General features: G+C 39.1%; 1 protein-coding gene across 5 annotated transcripts; it reads left to right on the plus strand.

Moving 5' to 3' along the window:
• Positions 1–284: 284 nt before the first annotated feature.
• Rsrc2 (arginine and serine rich coiled-coil 2) lies at positions 285–20,705 on the plus strand. 5 transcript variants are annotated; one of them, XM_075979196.1, is made up of 12 exons: positions 303–423; positions 4,182–4,274; positions 4,665–4,821; positions 6,116–6,159; positions 6,938–7,015; positions 8,559–8,771; positions 11,170–11,373; positions 13,017–13,139; positions 15,920–15,999; positions 17,756–17,988; positions 18,630–18,719; positions 20,054–20,705. In XM_075979196.1, exons 5-12 carry the CDS (start codon positions 7,008–7,010, stop codon positions 20,231–20,233), a joined length of 1,131 nt encoding a protein of 376 aa, XP_075835311.1. In that variant the 5' UTR covers positions 303–423; positions 4,182–4,274; positions 4,665–4,821; positions 6,116–6,159; positions 6,938–7,007; the 3' UTR covers positions 20,234–20,705. The 5 variants fall into 5 exon arrangements, with proteins under 5 accessions (XP_075835303.1, XP_075835307.1, XP_075835311.1 ...); XM_075979201.1 differs by lacking the exon at positions 4,182–4,274 and having other exon boundaries at positions 320–423; XM_075979188.1 differs by lacking the exons at positions 4,182–4,274; positions 6,938–7,015 and having other exon boundaries at positions 285–423; positions 8,581–8,771.
• Positions 20,706–20,887: the final 182 nt, after the last annotated feature.

Genomic DNA, 20,887 nt, shown 5'->3' on the forward strand with positions numbered 1-20,887 from the left:
CTGACACTACTTTAAATTGGCGGGAGAATCCCGCGCCCAACCCCTTCTACGGAGGCTGCAGCATGCCAAAATTTTTTCACACTCGAAACAGGAAACCGCCCCACCCTAGATCAAATTGAATCCCAGCTGCGAAGGATTCAGGCCCCAGAGTAATCTTGGCCCCACCCATTTCGTTGCCTTTACGCCACGCCCTTGGAAAGACTAACCAATCACCATCTCGAACCGCGTTGTTATAGAAACTCTTATCACCACCCCCTTCTTCTCCCAGCAAGCTGAGCGCCGCGCCAGGCCTCATCCCTTTTGTGCCATCCGGGTCTCTCGCGCTAGGGATCTAGTCTGTGGCGAAGCTTCGGGGCGGCCGGTACTGTTGAACGCGTCCAGCAGAGGCGCCGCCTTTGCGGCCGGGACTCAGAAACAATGGCGGTAGGTACTAACTCGAGCGTGAAGCCGGGGCTGTTTTTTTGTTCCTTTCCACAGAGTGGCCAGCTCTCGGAGCTGTTGTCCGTGCTTGTGTGTGGACAAAATGGCGCCGCGGCCGCTTTCTGCGCTCGCCATCATGGCTTCCTGCTGCAGGGAGGGGGGAGGTAAGCCGGTGTGGATGGGGGTGGGGAGCCGCAGGGAATGGCTCTTTTTTCCAGAACTTTCCTCATCACTTCCCTCACCCCACGTTTTTAGAAGCCCCCCGAACTGTGGGATTCATCTCTTTGCCCCAGACTAAGTGATATGTGTTGAGCCTTGATCGGGCTTCAGAGTTTATGCTTCCATGGAGAAAAGCGACTGGAAAAAAAAAAGATCAGAAGTCGTTTTTCGAAAGTATCGGGTCAAAAAAGCAGTCTGTTTAAACGAACCCTTAGTGAGATGGGGTACTTAGACTGATTTTGCTTAGTGTTTGTCGGTGAAAACCTTCTCGGTTGGAGTTGGGATTGTTTGAAAGAGTAAAAAATTGGTCTAATTATCCAGTTCTATTCCCTTATACTTGTGCTTCATGGCTACTCGTGTTACTATTGAGAACCGCGGGGCTTGTTTCTTTGAGTCCCCTTTCTTGACCCAAATAAAAACCGTACCCAAGCCGGGCGGTGGTGGCACACGCCTTTAGTCCCAGCACTCGGGAGACAGGCGGGTGGATCTCTGAGTTTGAGACCAGCCTGATCTCCAGAGCGAGTACCAGGAGAGCCAGGGCTGTTAACACGGAGAAATCGTGTCTCAAAAAACCGAAAACAACAACAAAACATTAAAAACCGTACCTAAGTGACCATTTTGAACAGGAAGCCTGTCCTGGATATACTATGCCCGTTTTTAGTGAATCATACTATCCTGTGATTGTTTTGTTTCTAGATACAGACAGAAAATACTCTTCTGAGCTGTACGGATTCTCTTTCACGGACTGAAAGGTTTTAACTTCTTGTTGTAGACAAGGATTGCTCTTCCTGATACTTGGAATATTTGAAATTAGAACAGTACAAATAGTTTTCTGCAGCTCACTACCTTTTATATCTAGTTGAATTTCAGATAATTTTTATGGAATTTCAACGGTAGTTAACGCTTTTTTAAATTGTGGGACTAATAACTTTTGAATTGTGTCTCGGCCTCTTAATATATTTCAAGTAAAGAGTAGTGTTTTTCTTGTGTTAAGTGAAATAAACTCAAATATTTGGTTTCTGCAGTGCCCTCCACTATAAAAACAATCCCCCAGAGAACTGCCCTAGAATGAAGTCTGCTGCATACCTTCCTTTGTGCTGGGAAAGGATTTGTGTGCTGTGTTTCAGTTATCTGGAGGTTTCAAGATGTAGATTGTAGGAAATGGGTGACTTTCTAAGAAGCCTGGTGACTAAATAGAAGGCAGTTTAAAAGCAGTGTCTGTATGGATTTCTGTTAAACTGAAGTAAGGCTGAGGAATTTTGCTAGTTGGGCTTTCTATCTGTTGTATTGTAGATATCCTTAGGAAAATAAAATACGTGTTTCTGTCACACGCCTACTAATACATGTGTGATGGTGAGATGGGCTTTATTCTACAGTGTGTTTTGCATATGAAAGTTCCTCTTGCCAGGCTTCTAAGCCTTTTGCAAAATAGGCATTAATGGACTAAATGCTGTATATTTCTGTAGTTCTCAGTTCTCGTATTGTTTCTCAGGAAAAGTGAATGTGATTTACATGGCTGTTATCGTAACAGCTGGGGGGGCAGGATATTGAGAACTCTTGAGGGCAACCGTGAACATATAGCAGGCATCATCTCAAAACTTGTGGGGGATGCCTGTGATTTAGGTCTGAAGTACTTCTTAAGTTTAGATAATGTATCTTGGGTCAATCTGAGATTATCTTTCAAGGATAGAACGAGAATGAAAGAAAATGTTTTGGATCATCGTTGATGGTATAGTAGAGCAATATGTTTATTAGTAGGTAGCAAAGGCAAGGGGATTACAGTATTTTATGGAAGTGGGCTAATGTTTCTCGGTAGTAGCTGTAAAGTAAGATTGACCTTGATTCTTAGGCCTTTTTAGCACGAAGTTGTTCAGGTCTTGGAAAAAGAGAGTATGGGATACTGGAATGAGAAACTCCCCTGTAGCTGGTTGTTTCCTTTCTGTTACTTTTCCTCTTGAGGTACTAATGGTACTTTAGCACATAATTTTTGCGTTTGACCTCCAATTATAAGTTTGTCCTTCTAATTATGTGTATTTAACTGCTGAGCCATCGTTCCAGCCCCCAAATCTGTCCTTTTCAGAGTCTGGTGTTGGTTTTGACCCAAATTTGTACTCCAGTAAAATAATACACTTCCTTTATTTTGGTACCTGTTTTCTGGACTAATCTTCCCAAGGGAAAAAGGTCAATCATGATTCTTCTTGATGGGGACTAGTTATTTTCCCTCTGAAGTCATAAGTCAGATTGGTAAACACTTGGAGGAAAGGAGCAGCTGGTAAATACTTTTGGTTTTATGGGTGATGCACAACCTTTCATATTTTTTGCTTGTTTTACCAAGTTTTTTAAATGTAAAAAAAATATTATAATGGGCAAAGTGACACAAGTCTTTAATTCCAACAGAGGCAGGGAATTTGAGGTCAGTCAGGGCTACATAAAGATACCTTGTCTCAAAAAGAAAGAAAAGTGTACAAGATTGTGCAGAAAAATAATGTTGTTTGCCAGCTCCTGTCCTGAGGCATATGTTCACCAAATGAGCAGGTTCATTTTCCTTGCCTGCTCCAGTCAGATACCTACCACTCCACTGCTTATGGTTCAGGTCTGCTTGTTTCTAGTGCCTCTTATCGAATTCAACCAAATGTTGGGCTTGATGGCATGTACCAGGAATTTCAATGTCAGGGCTTCTCTTGCCTATGAAATGTCATCTCAAAATCAAGTTCAGTTCAAAGGAATTTTCAGGCTTTAGTGTGTCCTTGAAAATAAGATAATTTCAGTTAGTCCAGCTTAAATCAGTTCATCAATTTCTTTTTTGTTTGTGCATGTTTGCCTGTCCTTTGCCCCCCTCCCAGGCAAGGTTTTTCTCTGGTCCTGGCTGTCCGGGAACTCTGGATCTGGCCGGCCTTGAATTCAGAGATCCACCATCTACCTACCTCTTGTCTCTCAAGTGCTGGATGGAATTAAAGTGTGCTGCCACCACCGGGCAGTACTTTTCTTTTTAATTAAAATGTTCTGGCGTTCTTGCATGAGTACTGTTATGCCTCATTCCCACCCTTCTGTAGGAATTCTGTGGTGAGATTATTTGGATCACACAGTTCTCAAAAACAGGGTTAGTGGTGTTTGGAAATTTTTTTTCCCAGCACTGGTGATTTAAGATAGAACGTCACACTTGGAGCAAATGCTTCTACTACTGACCTACATCTTCAACCAGAAATAATTTTAGTGAGGAGATAGAACTGAAATTCATATCTTGAGCATTTATTTATTCATGGGCGTCTGTGCTGGTTGCTATTAGGAGTGCAGAAGATAGGTGGCCTTCTGCAAACTAGAAAATTAATAGAAATTGAACCTTGGGTAAAGAGTTCTCTGGAAATGTGTGTGTCATGATTTTTGTTTTAGTTTTGTAACTGCTGGGATTTAGCTCAGTGATAGAGAATTTGCCTAACAAGCATGAAACCCTGGGTTTACTCCTTAGGACTGCAAAATAAAATTTATATTGTAATATTGCCTATAAAATGCTTTAACATGGAAACGGCTTGATGTTTCCATAGCCCAGAGCATAAATACGGAGAGGCAGAACATGTTTTGCTGTACCTCTGTGCCAAGGGGATATTTTCATTAAAGAAGGTTAATTAGGTTCTCAGGTAAGGTAATTTTCTACTTATTCTTTTATAATCTAGAAAATGCTCCCTATGCTCCTTTAATATCTTATAGTTCTAAGTAATTTAAACCTTTTAACAGCTTGTTCTAGATAGCTTTTTAATAATGAACAGCGATTTGATTACTGGCAAGAAAGCACATTTAATTCACACATCTAAAGTTTTATAGTTTAAATATTTATTGGAAATACCAGAACTAGGTCTTTTACATCTGTTACTTTACTACACATATATCCACTTAGAAATCAGCCGTGTTTGGATATTGGTTTTCTTTTCTGGTAAAACACAATCGTCTTCGTCCCTTGCCCTTTTAAAAACCAAGAGACATTGGAAATGCAGTTACAAATTTTGATGATTCTTATTTTTAACTTTTAGGCTACTGATACAGAAAGAGACGGACTAGCCCCGGAAAAGACATCCCCGGATAGAGAAAAGAAAAAAGAGCAGTCAGATGTATCTATTTCTCCTAGAACCTCAAAACATCACTATTCAAGGTCACGGTCAAGGTCAAGAGAAAGAAAACGAAAATCAGGTAAGGAATGTGGTATGTTCTGAATGTATTTAACACAAACTTTGTACTGAGTTGTAGCGCCTACAGGGAAGGTTTTTTTTTCCTTCTAGCACTAAGGCTAGAGTCCAGTACTCTGCCGGGTAGGTAGTCCCTGTCATTTCATTATATATACCCCAAGCCCTGCAGTGCTACATACAAGGACAGCGTGGACTGTATAGTAGTTCCAGGCCAGCCTAGGCCAAATAGTGAGACAGTGTCTCGTGTTGAAGGCATAACATTCTGCTATTTAAAGAACACATGACCTGGAGCACAGCTTTAATCCCTGCAGAGGCGGGAAGATCTCTGTGAGTTCAAGGCCAACCTAGTCTGCAGCGCTAGTTTCATGACAGCCAGAGCTGTTACACAGAGGAACCCTATTTTGAGAAAGAAAGCAAGCAAGCAAACAAGCAGAGCTGGAGTGATTTTAGTGGTAGAGTGCCTCGCCTACGTAAGAACCTAACATTGCAAAGTGAGAAACAGCAGAGCGGTTAGTTTAAAAGTTGTGGCTGGAGCTCAGTCATCTGTTACTTGTATATGTAGATGGTTTTTAACAAGATTTCCTTTTTTAGTATGTTTAAATCTGTTGGACATTCTGATCACATTTAAACAACATTTTCAAGCTGAATGTGACATTGCAGGATGATCAAAAAATAAAGCCATTGTGGAGTATATAAAACCCTGCCTCAAAAAAAACCCACGAAATTTCTAGCTAACATTCTTTTGACTATAAATCAGGTCAAATGTAACCCAGTTTTGTTGTTTATTTTTTGGTTTATGTGCACACATACACATTCATGTATACATATCTGTATTTAGTATGTGTGTGGTGTATGTGGGAACAGGGATGTGAAGGTCAAGAGTTGACATCCAGTAAGATGCCTTAGTGTGGTGAGGGCACGTGTGTGTAAGCCTGATAGTCTAAGTTCAACACTCGGAACCTCCTTGATGGTGAAGGGGGAACCTATACCTCTGACCCACACACATGGGCACATAAGCAGTAATAAACTGGCCAGGCATGGTGCAGAGACAGACCTGGTATGCATAGCGAGTTCCAGTCTCTGGCCAGTCAAGATGTTTAAAAAATGTAGTCTTTGAAAGATACATGAAAGCCCTGACTAGCAATTTAGGAAGTGGTTGTTTTGATTGGCTTTTTTCCCTCTTTTATTCAACCCTGGGCCTTGTTATGAAAGTCCTGTACTGCTGACATTATTGTAATGTTTGTGTTTAAGATATTTGTATATCTTTATGTATTTTTGGGTTTTTTGTGTGTTCACAGATAATGAAGGAAGAAAACACAGAAGCCGGAGCCGGAGCAAAGAGGTAATTAACACTTTGTAGTGAATAGGTACTTTAAAATTCTTGTAAAGTGTCTGGTAGAAATGTTTGTGTGACTATTTACCATTGTCAAGGTAAGTACCAAAGCTTGAAATTTAAAAGGTTAATTGGGCTTTAAAATAAGCATGATTTGGATTCAACATTTTTCAAGGAGATAGTTGTTTATATAAAAAGTGCCTTCAAAAATCTATTAACTTTTATTATACTGTGAAAATATTCACAATAAAAATATCATATGAAGAATAAGCTGGATTTTTAGGCCTGTGATACAGAGCTTCCATTAATCTGAGGTCCCAGGTCTCCTTATCCTCGACAACTGCTCAGGATTTTTAAATATCAGACATCTTTATTGATACCGTATTTGTGGGCTACTTTTTCCTCGTTGAAAGTACTGAGTTTCCTTTCTTTTCTTTAGTGAAGCTAGACCTATGAACCTTATACTATTGCAGCAAAAATGTGAGGGACAGTTGGAGAGGTGACATTTACAGTAAAGCCTAAGGAAAACAAAAGCAGCAGCTGTACTACATAGGAGTTAGCTTGCCCTCACCTACCTAAGAAGTTGAGCTACCCAGGAATAGATTAGCAGTGAGAAAGGAAAAAGATTAGGGGGCTGGGCAAGGGACTCGTAAAACAAATATGGGCAGGGACTTCACCTCTTCCCCTAATGGAAGCTCTGTTACATTTTTAATTTAGGAGAGTTTTTGTGAAAATGACTATTTTGTTTAGCTCACATGATAACATTTCTATAATAAATCATACTCAGCGTGCTAATGCGCGAAGAGACTGAACTGAAGACGCTGCAGACTCAGATAGCAAAATAATAAGCCTACTTCATGATAAGGTAACTATTAGTCATTCAAACTCCTATTTCCCTTAAATATATCTTAAATCACCTAAGGGTTTTAATGTTTTATAAAATTAATAGTAATGTTATGTTTGAAAACTGGTGTTACACTCTTAAAGTTTCTGGAAGTTTAACCATTTAAAGCTTTTCTAGTCTGCTACTGTATGGCAAAGTTGAGAAGGTTCTGAGGTCATATTATAGAGAACTGGTCATGAAACTAAGGTTTTAGCTTGTGTCTGCAGGTCTCTTTTCCTGCAAAATAAAAGTCATTATGATCATTTTCAGATATAGCATTGTGCATGTTCCATTGACTCCACTTTTTTGACTTCGTATTTAAAGTTAACCTTTAGTCAAAAGAAATATGCTTTGACCTATTGTGGGAACTATCCATGTTGTTAAAGTGGAGAAGTGGTGGCCTGAGCAGCAATGGATGGGTCTAGGCCCAGTTGAGTTGCAGCTTTGTGTTTTCACCTCTTGTTTATATGAAATAGAAAATAAGCCTAGAGGATCTGAGTTTCTCTTAGATTTAAGTTTAATTACTCTGAGTTGTGTGGGAGTTACGCTTTAAATACAAGGTGTACGTCACAAGTTTGGGTTGAGAGATACATAATACTTCCAAGTTTGACATTGAATGGTTGAGATTTACTCATACACTTAAGTTCACAGTATATATTTTATGATGACATAGTAATTGTTACCCCTGGTTTAGTTTTTGTTTTGTTTTTTCTCGATTAAAAATGGTAGGTACTATTTTTGAACCTACAATGTAATAAAGCTGTAAGCCTGTTGGGGTTGATGCAAACAGATAGACATAGAAAGATAAGGTCTTTTGGAGAGAATGTGGGAAAAATATGGTTAGTTAAAGGGGGGGGGACATTGCTGTTCTGCAAATTTGAAATAGCGGGGAGTATTACCTTTTTGTTAAAGTATACTTTGCTGCTTCATTTGAAGTGCATTTTGTGAAGCATTGCTTTGTGTTTTTACCTATTAGCTCCTTGCTTGTTTCTCTTTTTGATATTACTGGGGATTACCTAAGACTTTAAGTATGCTAGCTCTACAACTGAGCTATGTCTCTCCTTTCCATTATTTTTTTGTTTTGTTTTGTGGTTAGGGAGTAGGTAGTCTTTTCTTTTGAGACGGGGTTTTCTCTATAGCCCAAGCTGGTTTCCAACTCAGATGTTCCGTGCTCTGTCTCCCTAGTGCTGGCATTAAAGGTGTGTCGCTGCACCTGACCCTATTTTTTAAACTTAATAATCCGTGGGATTTAGAATGGGTTTTGTTAATTTTTTTTTAAATGAGGATTCCACTTGAACTATCTTTCAGTATCTGTTTTCTAAATCATTGTTTTTTAAAGTACTTAGGGAACAAACAAGTTTTGTGTCTTAATTAGAAAATTATAATTACATATGTAACATTTGGGTGATATGAGGCTAGATAAAATTGTTTGCCACACATTCCTAAGGTTACTAATGTTGCATCACAACATTTTTGTTTACTGTTACCCATACTAACTCTTTTTGTTGCACTATTTTCCTGAAAGAACCAACTTCTTGTTAAAACAGGCAAGAAGACATGAATCCAAAGATAAATCCTCTAAGAGACATAAGTCCGAGGAGCACAATGATAAAGAACATTCTTCTGACAAAGGAAGAGAGCGATTAAATTCATCTGAAAATGGTGAGGACAGACACAAACGCAAGGAAAGGAAGTCATCACGAGGCAGAAGTCACTCAAGATCTAGGTCTCGTGAAAGGTAACTAATTTGGGTGTTGTAGTGTGGTGCCTTCCAGTACCTTTAACTTGTAGGTTATTCCTAGCCCACGTTACAGACACATAATCTTAAATAGGATACTAATCATTTCTTAACTACCTTAATGTAGCTGGTAACTAAAGACTTTTAGAACCTTAGAATATACCTCAGTAGTAGAAAATTGTCATGTCTAAAGCCCTGGGAATCAATCCACAGCACTGGAACAAAAATCCTTTGGGGCTTTCTCATAAATTCAAAAATGGTTCCCAGAAGGTGGAAAGATAGTTACCACATTTAATTAGTGGCTCTGGGTGACCTTTAACCTTTTCTCTTGAGTTGTAAAGGTTATATTGTAGGGGCTGGAGAAGTGGCTCATGTGGTTAAAAGCCCTGGCTGCTCTCCAAAGGGTCAGGGCTCCATTCCCAGTACCCACGTGGCAGTTCACAGGGGGTCCGACACCCTCATATAGACATATATGTAAAACCACAATGTACATCGAAAAAAGAAAATTTTTTTAAGGTTGAATTGTTAAGCTGTATTAAGCCAAAGATTTTGTAAGATTTATGTGGAATTTGTTGGGGGTTTTGTTGTTGTTGTTTCTTTTCTTTCTTTATTTTTTCAACATTTTCTTTTTTTGACTGGGGCTTGGAGGTGGGATAGTCGAGATCGGATTTCTCTGTATTGACATTTACTTTATAGAGCATACTTATCTCTAATTCAGAGATCCGCCTGCCTCTGCCTCCTGAGTGGTGGGTTTAAAGGCATGCACCACCACCTGGCTGGGGTTTTGTTTGTTTGTTTTTTCTTTAAAGTTTACTTTTTGAATCAAGACTTTGTAACTGACTCACTAGATGGCTTCCATTGCCCACAAACTTCAGTCAAGCTAGTGTTAAAGGTATGCTCCACCACTAGACAATCATCTCCCAGTGTTCCTTTAATGTGTATGGATGTTTAGCCTTATGTGTGTATTGCATGTGTGACTGGAACCTATGGAGACTGGAAGAGCACTGTATTCCCTGGAACTGTTACATGCGGGGTGTTGGGAATCTTCTACAAAAGAACTGAGTCATTTCTCCAACTCCAGTGTGGGGATTTGTTTTTGAGGAGCTGGTGTTTGAAATCAGGGTCAATTACAATAAGCTTTGACAAACTTTTTTATTTTTTTATTATTTATTTATTTATTATGTAGACAATATTCTGTCTGTATGCCTGAAGGCCAGAAGAGAGCACCAGACCTCTTTACAGATGGTTGTGAGCCACCATGTGGTTGCTGGGAATTGAACTCAGGACCTTTGGAAGAGCAGGCAATGCTCTTAACCACTGAGCCATCTCTCCAGCCCCCAAACTTTTGTATTAAAATGTTATAATTTGCTTTCACCTGTTTGTTGTGTTGTATTTTTTATGACATTAGGAGCAACTGGGCCATTGACAGCTAGTGCATATGCTCTGTCGTAATTTTCATGTGCCCAGTTCAATATTTTTACCATTGTAGTGATGAATGCCAGTTTTGCCGAATGTGGCATGAAATTTTTAAGTTAAGCCAAAGCTGAGAGGTTGGTAAGAATGGCCGTTTACACGCCGGAGTCAGAGTCTTACTTGTTAGTTCAGCATGTGATTTCTACTTTTATAACAGATTAACATTAAAGTGAATCCAACTACCGCTGAAATTTTTTTTCCCCCTAATTCAAATGTTGGTCCTCCTTTTTAAGCCATGGTGCAAGATAGAGCCCAACCAAAAGTAGCTGCCAAAATGACTGGGGAAACACCTTTTCCTATCCTATAAGCAGTGCAAACTTGTTTGTTTAGGTTTTTGTTTTGTTTTATTGCTATCTTTTTTTTAATATTTATTTATTTACTTATTATGTATACAATACTCTGTTTGTATGCCTGAAGGCCAGAAGAGAGCACCAGACCTCATTTCAGATGGTTGTGAGCCACCATGTGGTTGCTGGGAATTGAACTCAGGACCTTTGGAAGAGCAGTCAGTGCTCTTAACCACTGAGCCATCTCTCCAGCCCTTTATTGCTATCTTGATTGTATTTGTTTGCGTGTTTTGGTTAGTCACTTTATAGGGTATACAGTAGCAAGGACAATTATGTTCTTGGTGTGGTTACATTTGTCTACAATCTCAGCAATCAGGAATTAAGTAGGAGTTTAAGTTTAAGGTCTGCCTGGGATGTGTAGTAAGACCTGTCCTTAAAAAGGGAGACAACTGAGGCTGGAACAATGACTCGGGTTAAGAGCAGTGGTTGCTCTTCCAGAGGTTTTGAGTTCAGTTCCCAGCAACCACGTGATGGATGGCTCACAAGCATCTGTAATGAGATATGTCTGCATGATAAATAAACCTTAAAGGGAAAAGAAGAACAACAAGCAATTAAAAGTTTATGAACTTGAATTACAGGCGCCATCGAAGTAGAAGCAGGGAGAGGAAAAAGTCTCGGTCCAGGAGTAGGGATCGAAAAAAGTCTCGATCTAGAAGCAGAGACAGGAAGAAGTCAAGATCTAGAAGCCGAGATAGAAAACGAAGGATTAGAACACGTTCCCGATCAAGATCCAGACACAGGCATAGGACTAGAAGCAGGAGCAGATCAAGGAGTCGAAGTCGGTAAGTGTTCATTCTCTAGAATAAAGTAGAGCCTGCTCTTCACTATCGATCTTTTTTCAGGAGTACAACACAAATTATTTACTGATTGATGTAAAATATTTTAAATCATTATCTCATCAGTAAAAATAAATGTAGAGTTAGGGGGTGTGTCTGTGCTTTAGTATTCTTTGTCTGTGGGTCCTATGCCCTCGCAACAGGAAAGAATTTCTATAAACATTCTTACACAGTGTATGATCTGAAGGTGTTAGTAACCTAAGTTTATTATGATCTTTCTGTTTAGTTTGGTTTGGTTTTGGGTTTTGAGGTTTTTTGAGACAGGTTATCTGTGTAACTTTGAAAGGCATTTGACAGCACATCCAGCAGTTGTGTTTCTTTTTTTATCACATTTAATACTGAATACTATTGGATCATTTGGGTTTTGTGTCTCCTAATTTACCTGTTTGGTGTGTTTGATTGTTTTGCCTTCATGGATGGTACCTGGGGTCAAAAGCAGATGGTGGGGTCTCTTCAAACACCGTGACAAGCAGGTTGTCCATTTGTGAGGGACAAGAAGTCAGTCCAGTTCAACATGGCTCAGTAGCTGGTTTTAGGCCAAACTTTGAGGGTCTAGAACCCAGTAGTTTATTTTAGGTATATTTAAGCATAGCACAGTTTGAGGAAAAGAATGTTTTCTGGTGATAATTAACACAATGTACACAGCAAAGCTTAAGAAATGGTTATGTTGAAACTCTCGTATAAGTGACATCTTCATGAAAATAGGTCCTATAGATTAAGGAAGCAAACTCATGGTAAACAGTAAAGGGTATGTAGGAGGATAGTGCTTTGCTTGACTGAAATAAATAGGCTCAAGGTAAGGGTCTGGAGATGTTTGTGTTGCCTGGCCATATAGATGGCCCAGAAGTCACCAGGGTATTAACCATGTCTGTTCTTAGCCGTCTGCGTGGAAAATGGGTATGGTTTTCTGGGGGGAACAGTCTTGTGTGTTTACCATTCCTGGTTTCCCTCCTGCTTATCCTTGAGTATAAGAACCTACATACTTCTTCCAAGTGGAGGCCAGAAGAGGGCATTAGATTTCCTTTATCTGGGTTACAGTACAAGTACTTGTGAGCCACCCAACATGCATGTTCGGAATTGAACTTCAATCCTCCTAAAGAACAGCAGGTGCTCTTAACCACTGAGCAATCTCCGGACCCATTAGATGATATTTTTTCTGTTACACGTTCCTATTTTAGCAGTTAATAACTATTATCTGAAACATTAATAATTCAACTTAAAATAGTAAGAATATTTGAATCCTTATTTTTACATACTAACATGCAGGATATATTGAGACTGGAGAGGTGGCTGAGTGGTTAAGAGCACTGACTGCTCTTGTTCTACTCCCAGTTCTCATGGCTGCTCATACCATCTGGAACTCCCATTCCAATAGGCCTCATGTCCTCTTCTGGCTTTTCACCAGGCATGTAAGTAGTGCACAGGTGAAATGCAGATTTTTGTTAGAAAGCCTTTTTTTTTTTTTTTTTTTTTTTTTGATATATTGCTTGGTCTTTGTTGGACTATCTAGAGAAAATTGATAATTATTGATGCAATTGGTTTTGATAATTCTGTGACTGTAATGGGACATAAAATACTGGTTGTTTCAGAGATAGAAAGAAGAGAATTGAAAAACCAAGAAGATTTAGCAGAAGCCTAAGCCGGACACCTAGTCCACCTCCCTTCAGAGGTAGAAACACAGCAATGGACGCCCAGGAAGCTTTAGCTAGGAGGTATGTGTATTTTCTCATTTAAAGTTTTTTTTTTTTCTTTTTCTAGTAACTGTCAATGGTGTAGACAAATGAATACTTTTAACTCAGAGGATAATTCTTTACCACCAGTACCATACCCCCATGAATGCTGTTGCACATTTGTGATACAGAACAATCCAAGTAGGTTTTTAATTTGGGGTTTGTGTCATTAGTTTTAATTTGCGCATGTAGGAAAACTGAGAAGTTTTTGCCTTTGTGATTAACTGCTATTTTTTCCATTGTCACCCCATGAAAGAAACATAGATTGAAATGTCTTGCTTGCATTTGAAAACTTTGAGTTTTAAATCGTTCAGGAAACCTAAGTTGTCTTTTACTTTACTTTTTTTCCCCTTATAACAAAACACCTGAACACTGGGAATTCTGTCACTAGATTATAGTTTTAGTAGATGCACATCGTAAGCCAATTTACTATCTTGTAGTGTAGAGAGAATGTTGCGTTTCTGAGGTTTCTATTTGAGTGTTGGGCGGTTGTGTGGCCACATTAGAGCAGGTCTGTGTCAGAAATATGCAGGGGCCAAAGAGCTGCTTCAGGAGGCCAAAAGCCAAGTGCTTATTTTTTGCATATTCTGAAAGCTATATTTTTGGATTTGGGGTTTTTTTTTTTCTTACAAAATTGAGTTTGTATTTTTTTTCATTATAAAAATACAGTTATCACAGTGTAACCTGATGTGCTGCTGCCCTGTGAAGCCAGCCTGGCAGAAACTCCACTGAACAGCAGCAGCAAAGGTGTGAGCTCACCCGTCTTCATCCATTCACCTTAGTGAATGGAGTTGATTTCAACCTGCAATGGCCCTACACGTGCAACCCATAAACCAATAGTTGGCTTGTTTAGAGCAACAGTGTTAGAAAATCTAATAGATAATTGTTTATTAACTTAGTAATTTTCCAAGCATTGAAGATACACTCTTTCTTACATACTGGCATCTATTATATTTTCTTTTTAATTGTTCTTAAGGTAAAGTTTTAGAGTAGATATGTTTGGTGCATATCTGCGGTTCTTACACTGAGCAGTAGGAGGTCAGAGTTGTTCTTGGCTACATATTTTGAGGGCAGTGTTAGGCTTACATGAGACCCTATTTCCAAAAACCAAAAGAAAAGTTATTACCATCAAGCCGTTTGGTTTAGATTACCAGTGATTCAGAAAGAAACAAAGTGTATTGGTCCACACCTTCAATCCCAGTACTCAGAAGACAGGCAGGCAGATTGCTGAGTTGAGACAACTCTGGGCTACATGGAGAGTTTTAGGGCAATAAACTTATTATCAAGGATTATAGGTTGTAAACCTCATTTTGAGTAAATTTAAGTGCTTGTTAAAACTAATATCTGCTGAGAAAGTAGCTTAGTTGATAAAGTGCTGTCCTGAAATGCATAAGCCCTGAATTCCTTAGCCCTGCCTAAAGTCAGTTGTGGCACATACCTAATCCTAGCATTTGGATAGTAAGTAGAAGCAGGAATTCTCTAAGTTTAAGGTCATTATCACTACCTGAGTTAGAGGCCATCCAAGACTACATGAGACACTCTTTGAAAGGAAAAACTGCAAATGCCTGTTTGGTGTCACTATAATACATTGCCTGTGTGTCTCAAAACCTGAAGATAACCTTTGCTTGGACTAACTTAATGAGATGTAACATTTGATAGGTTTCTGTTTCAAAAATTGAGTGATACTTATTATCTACTTTGTAGAAATTTAACCAACCATGGCAATTTAGTGTATAATTAATTTTTGTTTTGTATTGAAATTTTTATTTCATGTTATCAATTTCCTTGCTAACCATAAATTTCTTGATTTAGTTTGTCCTGTTTAGTAGATTGTAAAGAAGAGTTTTCGCATATCATCTTCTAAACTCAAGATTATGCTGATCCCTTATTTGAATATAAAATAGGCTGTTTTTGTCCAGGTTCCTATGCAGTGTATTATAAATATTGCTTTATCACTTAAACATGCACTATAATTTATCTAGCACCAGTATGTGGTTTATAGTCTTTAATTTTATCTTTGCCTTCATAGCTAGCACTGACAGAAATTGGAGACATTTTGGTTTATTTTTGTTTTTTATTTTTTAAGACAGGATAGCACTGGCTTCCCAGAACTATGTCAGCCCAGACTGGTCTTGAACTCACTGAGGTCTTGTGTCTTCCAGCTGCTGGGGCTAAAGACATGGTGCCACCCCAGGATCTGGATGTTTTGGTTTTTCTACACAGGGTTTTACCAACTTATTCTGCTTTAGCCTTCTGAGTGATGTTGCCACGGCAACACAAACATTTGGGGTTGGAGTGAAAGGATACTTGTAAAAATTTTGCTTTGACCAATTTAGAAATTACTTTTGAATAGTCATCGTGGCACACACTTGTAATCCCAGTGTTGGTCAGGTAAAGACAGGAGTGTCAGAGTTCAAGGCTAGCCAAAGCTACTTGAGACCCTGTATCAAAAAGAACAGACTCACAGAAGTTTCAAAATATTATTTTGGCATATGCTACTTGGATGAATATAGCAAAGTTTGCGTCCCTGGCTGGTAGCCTGCTATAGCCCTGCAGTTCAAGGCCAGTACAGACAGCATAAGTCACCTCTCATCTTTCTCAAAACCTTTGTTTTGAGAATTGTATTGATACTCATTACTGACTCTAATCTTAGTAGGGGGAGTATGATATTCATTAATTTAATGTTTTGTATATAAAATGTGTGTATATAATGAAGGTACATACTGGTTTTACATAAAATTGTTTTACATTGTTTTTGATAGATTGGAAAGGGCAAAGAAATTACAAGAACAACGGGAAAAGGAAATGGTTGAAAAGCAAAAACAACAAGAAATGGCTGCAGGTATGAATTGTGTGGTATAAAAAACTTGAAAATTGCAGAAAATTTGATGGGAAAACCACCTTTATCCCTTCTTATCAAGGCACTGTATATAAACATTTTGAATGTTTTTCATCTTCTCAAAAACGTTTTTTCTGACCATGAGTGATTATATACATTTAATTCCGGCACTTGGCAGACAGATAAGAGGATTTCAACCTGGTCTGAATAGTGAAGCACTGTCTCAACAATAACAACAAAAACTCTTGTGTGTAGGTGTGTATGATGACTGTTGAGAACAACAAAAAATGTGTGTGTGTATGCATGCACTCAGATGCCATGTGTAGGTCAGGACACTTCTGGAGTCAGTTCTCTCCTCCTATAAACTTCCACAACTGACTTTCTATAGTATTAGCTTAAGAACTTTTAGAGCCAACTATATACGGTGTGCTATAACTAATCTGTAGGCTCCCTTCAAATTCAAAGCCAGCCCAGAGCAAAACTGTCTGCAAAAACATAAAGTATAGGAAAAATTTTTATGAGGATTATATCCTAGCAGGGGAGGATGCCTTGGGCCTTTTCTCCTACTAATCAGGAGACAGTAAAAGTGGTCTGAGTTTGTTACCAACATAGTTTCTATACCAAGTACCAAGCCAGTCAGGGTTACATAGTAGGACCCTATCTTGTAAGAAGGTGAGAGGTGAGGAGCCAGCTCAGCAGTTATCAGCACTACATAGCTTTGGGACTCACTCTGTAGACCAGGCGGTCCTCAAACTCAGAGACTTGTCTGCTTCTGCCTCCTCGAGTGCCATGATTACATGTTGTACCGCCACCTAGCCAAGAATACTTTTTGAAGGTGGCAGCTCTATGTAAACTGAGACTGTTTGTTCATTTCCTAGCAGATCTGAATAATCACACAAAAACTATATTATCACAACACTGCTTGACGATGACTTAGGCATATTTCCAGTCAGCTCTTATATCTCAAATTAACCCATATCTATCCAGAAAGTTTCTGGTTGCCTGTCTCCCTAACCTCACCTACTCTATATATATCTCTTCCAGCCTGGTTATATTCTGCCCTGCCATAGGCCAAAGCAGCTTTATTCATTGGCCAATAAAAGCAACACATACAGAAAGACAGCTCACATCTGCTCTATGTTCTACATTGGCAACTTATTTTTAGAAGAATCTGGCCCTTCCCTAGAATTTGACAATACCATCTTTTGGGTATGAACAGTGCCCTCCTTATACGTTTTTCTGAATGTTTTAGTTAAAATTGGTGCTGGGTGAGGTGGCACACGCCTTTTTTAATCCCAGCGCTTAGGAAACAGAGGCAGGATGATCTCTTGAGTTTGAGGCCAGCCTGGTCTGCAAAGCAGGTGCCAGAACAGCCAGTGCTATACAGAGAAACCCTATCTTGAAAAAAACACACACACAAAAATTGTTGCTGGTCCTATAGTTCATTTTACTGTAATCATGCCCTATTCTTTTTTCCGGTTTTTACATAGAGTGAGCTGTTCTCGAACTCCGGACCTTAGGAACAGCAGGCTGCGCTCTTAGCCTCTGAGCCACCTCTGCGGCTGCTTCTGTATATTTCTTTAACAGTAATAATCAAATGTTTATTGATAAACACATTAAACATATATTAGCAAACATTTCTTTATTTGGTGAAAATTATCTTTTACTTTTACAAATTCTAAGGATTTATATACATATACAAATACTACTTTTATGTGTATTAGCTTATGTGTTTTAAAATCCATTCGGTGTTTTGCAGCAGCTGCAGCCACTGGGGGTTCTGTTCTCAATGTTGCTGCTCTGTTGGCGTCAGGAACACAAGTGACTCCTCAGATAGCTATGGCAGCTCAAATGGCAGCCCTGCAAGCTAAAGCCTTGGCGGAGACTGGCATAGCTGTACCTAGCTACTATAACCCAGCTGCTGTGAATCCAATGAAGTTTGCTGAGCAAGAAAAAAAGAGGAAAATGCTCTGGCAAGGCAAGAAAGAAGGCGTAAGTTTTTGTGTCTTCTCATCATTTCACCACTAGCTGATAATTGCATTAAACAATTTGGAGTATAACCTGTCATTTCCAAGAGCCTGTTTATAATGGTTAACTTTCCCATAAGTAAAATTGAGAGTGTGTGTGTCTCAAATTAGAAAAGAATTGTAGCTCATTTGCATGATTCTCAGTTGTCCTTTTTGGATGGTAATACTGTATTGTAATGTTAAAATGTTGAATTCGTTTGAGCCAAGCTTTTAAAGAAAATCACATTACATTTATAAGGTGTGGGCTGCTAAGCAGCTTGATCAACATATCTTATGAGCCAGGGATGGTGGCTCATGCTTCTAAGTCCTAGCTCTTGGGAGGATGAGGCAGTTAGTTCAGTTGGATCAAGAATTAAAGGACAGCGGGGCGGTGGTGGCGCACGCCTTTAATCCCAGCACTTGGGAAGCAGAGGTAGGCGGATCTCTGTGAGTTCGAGACCAGCCTAATCTACAGAGCTAGTTCAGGACAGGCTCCAAAGCCACAGAGAAAACCTGTCTCGAAAAAAAAAAAAATTAAAGGACTACCTGGGTTACTGAGTGATATTTATGACATAATAAACTTAAATTATACTTACTCTAAAATTCAGTGCTTTCTTTTTTTCATAGGACAAATCTCAGTCTGCTGAAATATGGGAAAAATTGAATTTTGGAAACAAGGACCAAAATGTGAAATTTAGGAAGTTAATGGGCATTAAGGTGAGTTATGCCTTAGGATTGATCCTAACTTGTATTTTCACAGCAACATTGATTTCCAGCTTCAAAGGATATTGGTCATATGTGAGTTCTAAGTACTTAATTGAGAATATCTCTATTCTCCAGGTTAATCCTATAGATATGACTATGCCATAGTCTTTCTTACTTTTGGACAGTACAGCCTTTTTTGGCATATCTGTTGCTCATACCTCGTGAGGATAACTAGTAAAACCCTGTATTTAAAAATCTAAAACAGGGCTGAGGACGTAGCTCAGTTGGTAGACCCTTTGGTTGGTTGTTTTTGTTCTTTGAAACAGGATCTTGGTATATGTCCTCACCTGACCATAGTGGTAGAATTCTTGCTTAGCAATCTTTGGTTTTTCGAGGCAGGGTTTCCCTGTGTAACAGTCCTAGCTGTCCTGGAACTAACTCTAGTAGACCAGGCTTGCCTTGGGAACTCACAGGGAAAGCGTGCACCACCACCATCACGACCACTACTCCCCAGCAATCTTGACCTCTGACTGAAGCCTGTGATCCTAAGTAGAAGCATCCTTCGTGGCTGTTGGAGACAGGGTTTTTCTATAGCCTTGACTGTCTTGAAACTTGCTCTGTAGACCTGAGTGCTGGGATTAAAGGCATGCGCCACCCCCTCCCAACTCTTTTGTGGTATTTTGGTGAAAGTTTTAAAGAATAGAAATGAATTTGCTGGGAAAATACTAATGCTCTTTTAGGTTAAGAGCGACTTGGTGCATTCCTTTAATCTTAGCATTTGGGCAGAAGCAGACAAACCTTTGAATTCCAGGACAGCCAAGGCTACAAAGAAACTCTGAAAGCCTGTCTCTTAAAACCAAAGAAAAAATAATGCATCACCATTTTATGTATATAAGTGCTCTATCTATGTGTACAACTTAATGCCAGAAGAGGGCATCAGATCACACTATAGATGGTTGTGATTCAGCTTGTGGTTGCTGGATGTATGGCATTATGTGCCTAGTCCTGGCACTATTCTTGACCACACCACTAACGGGAAGTTATTTGTAATTACATTGTGTTCCATATATAACAGGCCTTTGCACTTAAAAGTATTTTAATAACTTACAGTAGAGGTTACTTATTTCATATCTGGGGCTGGAGAGATGGCTTAGCTATTAAAAGGACTTTTTCTCCAAGGGGACTTATTTGATTCTCAGCACCACACAATAGTTCACAACTGTTGGTAATTTCAGTCCTCGGGGCAACAACACTTTTCTGGCCTCTGCAAACACTGCATGCACATGGTGTACAGTATATAACATAAATGTTAAAAATTAAAACAAATTTTTTTGCATGATATTTAGAGTGAAGATGAAGCTGGCTGTAGCTCAGTTGATGAAGAAAGTTACAAGACTCTGAAGCAACAAGAAGAAGTTTTTCGAAATCTTGATGCTCAGTATGAAATGGCAAGATCACAAACCCACACACAAAGAGGAATGGGTTTGGGTTTCACCTCTTCAATGCGTGGAATGGATACAGTTTGAAAAATAACAATTTGGGACTTTATAGACTTGTTCTGATGTCAGGTCCTTGTTCACCAAACAGCTAGTATTCTAGCTTGCATGGGTGTTGCATTGACTTTAATTTATTGAAAAATACGATTTTTTTTGTAAATATCAGATCAGTGATACTGGTGTTAGTGTTGTAATCAGGTTAAACCCACTTCCATTAAACTTGACAGGACTATAGAAGGACAATATTTTTTAGTTCATGAATTCTACTTTTCAAATATATTAAAGCTTCGGGTGGGATAAAATCTCATACATAGATTTTTCTCGTGTCCGCTGTCTTGTGTACTTTTGTACTTAACCTTGTACAGTTATTTTCATCTCTTGAAGCATAAAAGAAATGTTATGTAGATGTTCTCTAGAAGATCGGGCCATTTGGTACATAATCTGCACACACAAGCTGAGCAGTGATAATAAAAATGGTTTTCTCAAAACTGGTGTCAACTTACGTTACCTGTTCTTGTTTGAGTCCTTTGTATGAAGCGTTGGCTTTTACAATTAGAAAACATGGGCTGTACATGCTTCTTTACAGCAGTTGTTTAGGAGATAAGCAATATCAGAGTACACAGAGATAGGGTTTTGTGAGACAGGGTTTCTCTGTAGCTTTGGTGCCTGTCCCGGAACTAGCTC

Source organism: Microtus pennsylvanicus, chromosome 1 (genome assembly GCF_037038515.1).
Source record: "Microtus pennsylvanicus isolate mMicPen1 chromosome 1, mMicPen1.hap1, whole genome shotgun sequence".
NCBI classification, from domain to species: Eukaryota; Metazoa; Chordata; class Mammalia; order Rodentia; family Cricetidae; genus Microtus; species Microtus pennsylvanicus.

Excerpts from the sequence above, each read along its gene's own strand:
- Rsrc2 (XM_075979188.1), top strand. Across the intron at positions 4,822-6,115 it reads AGAAAGAAAACGAAAATCAG|ATAATGAAGGAAGAAAACAC; the intron begins GTAAGGAATGTG and ends GTGTGTTCACAG. Across the intron at positions 8,772-11,169 it reads AGATCTAGGTCTCGTGAAAG|GCGCCATCGAAGTAGAAGCA; the intron begins GTAACTAATTTG and ends CTTGAATTACAG.